Here is a 4,431-nt window from a genome sequence, read left to right as displayed (position 1 = left end):
CTTATGGTTTAGCCTGGGAAATGTAAAAAAAAAAAAAAAAAACCTTACCCTTTCATTTCTCTTTTAATGTTCTTTATTTGGACACATACCTTCATTTGATTTGGTTGTATTTTATTTTTGTTATTATTATTTTGGAGATGAAACCAAAATTTCAATTTTTGAATGCTCTTACCATACCTGTTATTAGAGAACGTTTGTTTGAAAATGGCTGACTAGACTAAGATAAGTAAGACAGTATTTTATGAAAGTTAACCTGACTGGAGAATTTGAGAAGTTCACAATATATGTATAATCTGTACTTCACGTCCATTTATTTCTTGGAAAATATTATAAGTCTTTTCACTGAATCATTGAAGGCTTGCTTTACTTGCTTGTTCCTCAGGGTGTAAATGAAAGGGTTCAGCATAGGGGTGATGGAAGTCGTGAGCACTGACACACCTTTATTAATGGCCACGGATTCTTTGGCTGAAGGTTTGATGTAGATGAATATGCAGGTGCCATAGGTGATAGAAACTACAATCATGTGGGAAGAACAGGTAGAAAAGGCTTTTTTCTTTTGCTGGGCAGATGGAAATCGTAAAATTGTCCTGATGATGTAAATGTAGGACAGAATGACACACATAAGTGTTATAATGAGAGCCAACACAGCACAGATTATAACAGTCTGTTCTATGAACCAAGTATTTGAACAAGAGATCTTCAAGAGGGGAGATGCATCACAGAGAAAATGATCGATGATATTAGAATCACAGAATTCCAGATTTAAGCCCAGGCTCAGTGGTGGGGTTATAATACACAGACCAGCTACCCAACAGCAAAAGACAAGTCTTCTGCAGATGGTGTTGTTCATGATGGTCGCATAATGCAAGGGTTTGCAGATGGCCACGTAGCGGTCATAGGACATGGCGGCCAGAAGGGAAAATTCTGTTACACCAAAGAGGTGCGTAAAAAATACTTGACTGACACAGGCACTGTACGTAATGAGCTTGTCACCTGTTCCTATGTTATACAAGTATCTGGGAATTGAGACAGATGTGAATGAGATCTCTAAAAGGGAGAAATTTTGTAGAAAAAAGTACATAGTTGTTTTAAGGTGAGAATCCAGTAAGATGAGTATGATGATGGTCCCGTTCCCAGTTACACTCAACATGTAGGTGAGAAAGAGAAAGATAAAAACCAAAACCTGTAGTTGTGGGTCATCAGTCAGTCCCAGGAGAACAAATGTTGTTACCGTATGGTTTCTCATCACTGACTCTTGACTTCTGTCTGATCTGCATGTAATACTCAGAGTTATGTTATTACACATCATTTTAACAGTATTACATCTATCATATTCAGACTTTTCTTGTTAATGGAAATGTTTTATTAAAAGATTCTACTTTTCAAATCCACACTCTAACCAGCATTACTTTTGAGTGCTATTAGTCTCTCACCTCATAAGGAGGAAAAATGACATGTGCCTGAAATACGATAATATGATTGTTTGATGTATTTGCTTGACGCTTGTTCTTTCTTAAAGCTCTAAGATATGTCACACAATTTGGTTCACTATGCACATTCTGTAGTCTCTTGAAGTCTTTGTTCCAACTCCATGTTTGAAGAATTTTTTTCTGCTTTTGTTCATAGCACTCATGCTTTTCTTCCATGAATAACTCTAAATACTACATGCATAGATGCATGCAAACACACACACACACAAAAAAAAAAAAAAAAAACACCTCCTTGACTCTTTCTTAGCTTTCTCTGTTCCTAAGTAACCACTTATATTCCCTGGTATTCCCTGGTGGTGCATAATGCAGTATATTTTAATGCTTAATTAAATGAATATCATTTATCCTTTCATGGAGTACTCACATATATTAGTTTCATATACACTGTAGATCTACAGATGATATATTTTTTTTCTCTTTGTCTTTTACCTGTTTTCATTTCTTAGTGTATTCTTCATTTCTCTTTACCTTTTATCAAACATTCCCTCTGAATTTTTATCAGGTCTTATACTTGCATTTTAAAGTTGTTTCTAAGCTTAAATTTTTTCCCTTATTGGTGAATTGTGAAATGTTTTCTCTTGAGACCACAAGTTATTTGTATGCGAATTATTGTGTAAATTAATGTGTTCTTCCGTTGTTGTGGGACAGAGTCAATTCTATCTAATCTATGAATACAGTTATTACTTCATGAGTACTGACTCCAAGATAAGAAATAATTGATCTGGCTCACAGTTTGCCTGATGGCTAGAACACTCTCAGAGAATTTATGGGTGCATTGAACAACTATATTAGATCAAAGTGATGTGTACATGAAATAAAGCTGCTAATCCTCTCTAGCTTCTTCCACCCCTCCTTCTAATGTCTCAGGTAACAGGTATATCACCAAGTAAATGCATTCAGCCCTACCAACGCTGGACATTACTCAGTTCTCTAGAAACATTTTCAGTCCCCCCTTACGATACTACATGGGAGCTCTGGTGGCATAGTTCCTAAGGCACTTGACTGCTAACCAGAAGTTTGGCAGTCCAAACCGACCAGCCACTCCTTGGAAGGAAGATTGGGCAATCTAGTTCCGTAGATATACCACCTCAGAAACCCAAGAAGGAGTCACTATGAGTCAGAGACAACTCGACAGCACATAAGAACAACACAACACAAGATACCACAAGGTATAATAAAACAAGACTTGAAAGCTGACTGACAGTGAAATATGACCAACTAGTTTTTGTTTACTTTACTTTCAAAATATATCCTTGTATTGTGGACAGAAAAGGTTAATGAGGTGATGTAACTTCAGCTAGTGTGTCATTCTTTTGGGGGATTGTGCAGTATGCTTATATAATTATATACTTATATAGATCTTTTCTGTGTGAGGTTGACTATGTACATAATAAACTTCTTAAGTCCTTTAAATGCCAATATAGTCCTATTCATAAAATATCCTAGAAAATGACATTTATAGATCTAAAGAAACTGCATTTTAAAAAATGAGGAAATGGACAGTTCACCAATTATGGAAATGATCAGTTAAATCTCTGATTTTTAAGAGAGTTATAAAATATTTTTACTCCAGAGCATAACAAGACTTAGATCATACAATAGTCAACACAATTTAAATGAAAAATTTATCTCACTTACTATTATGACTGCTGTGTTGGCTGTTGACATACTTCAAGTCTTAAGACTTCTAGGTTGAAAATGGTGGTTGGGATGATGATTTTTAAGTGAATTTCTGATTTTTCTTTGAATTCACTGTCATATTCACGACAACTCTGACAGCACAGAGTTCTCTGATGTATCCCTCTTTCTTCAACTACAGGACGTCCTTATTGTATCATTATGATTTCCACAAAAAAGTACAAAACAAATAATAATAAGAAGAAGAAGACGAGCGTTATGGATTGTCAGGAATTTACCCCAATTTCAGGAGGGCTGCTCTTTTGACCTCTCAGGGCAGCAAGTGAGTTTACTATATCTGGCTCCACATTTGCTTTATTTGATAAAAATGCTAATAAGTGAATAAACAAAGAGTCCTTGGTGACCCACACACAGTCGCTAATGAATCTTCAGAGTAAGGAAATTAGAGAAAATTAAAAAAAAAACATGGTAATGACTGCATCACTGGAGATAGTGTCCTTGGAGACAGGTGAAGGCATGAGACACAGTCCAGCAGGACAACAGATGACTCATATTATCAAATACAAGTTTAGCTTCATTTTAGTGTGACATTGCTTAATCTGAGACATACCATAAGGGAAGATCATATAGAGACCACATTTCTTGATTACTGATTGGTTACATGAAAAGTTTAGTGTATTTGGAAAATTTAAGCTGAAGGAACAAAAGAGGAAAAACATTAAATTCCATAAACCATATTGCTGATGTGATACACATATACTTCCAGACATTTATTTATACAAATATATCAAAATATTTAAGTACTACTTAAAAGCAACTAAATACCAACAATAATTGGTATTATTAGGTAATTGTATAATTATATAATTGTTGTTGTTGTTGTTATGCTACCAGAGATCCCTATATAATTGTATAATTGTATAATTAGGTACATAGCTTGTCAAGTGTTCTTAAACTTCTACACCTACTTAAATTAATATACCTGTGATTATATATGAAGCATTGATTGCAGTAACTTATTTTTAATGTCTTAATGGATTTTAGATTTTTAAATCAATTTTCTGTAGCTATTATTCATGTTCTTTACAATTTGTCACTAGTAGTAAATGTTTTTCATTTGTCTTGACATTTTTTTTTTTTTACCAATACTTAAAACAAATGTAGATTTACCTCCATATCTCACACACACAAAAATAATTCTGCAAAAGGCATCTGATAGGAAGAATCTTGCATGCTTGTTAGAATAATTGTCAGAAGTATACATACTGGGTCAAAATGATATTTGTTTTTTCAGTGGCTAAAT

At 34.3% G+C, this 4,431-nt stretch overlaps 1 protein-coding gene across 1 annotated transcript; it reads right to left on the bottom strand.

Annotated features, from left to right (window-relative positions):
- Nucleotides 1-310: 310 nt before the first annotated feature.
- LOC103212334 (olfactory receptor 6C2-like) lies at nucleotides 311-1,315 on the bottom strand. Its single transcript, XM_007958320.2, has one exon. It carries the CDS (start codon nucleotides 1,307-1,309, stop codon nucleotides 311-313), a length of 999 nt encoding a protein of 332 aa, XP_007956511.2. The 5' UTR covers nucleotides 1,310-1,315.
- Between the last annotated feature and the right edge of the window lie 3,116 nt (nucleotides 1,316-4,431).

The sequence above is a fragment of the Orycteropus afer genome, unplaced genomic scaffold, assembly GCF_000298275.1.
Source record: "Orycteropus afer afer isolate SDZICR_OR568_19922 unplaced genomic scaffold, OryAfe1.0 scaffold00923, whole genome shotgun sequence".
NCBI classification, from domain to species: Eukaryota; Metazoa; Chordata; class Mammalia; order Tubulidentata; family Orycteropodidae; genus Orycteropus; species Orycteropus afer.
This window is presented reverse-complemented; position numbering and strand designations above follow the sequence as displayed.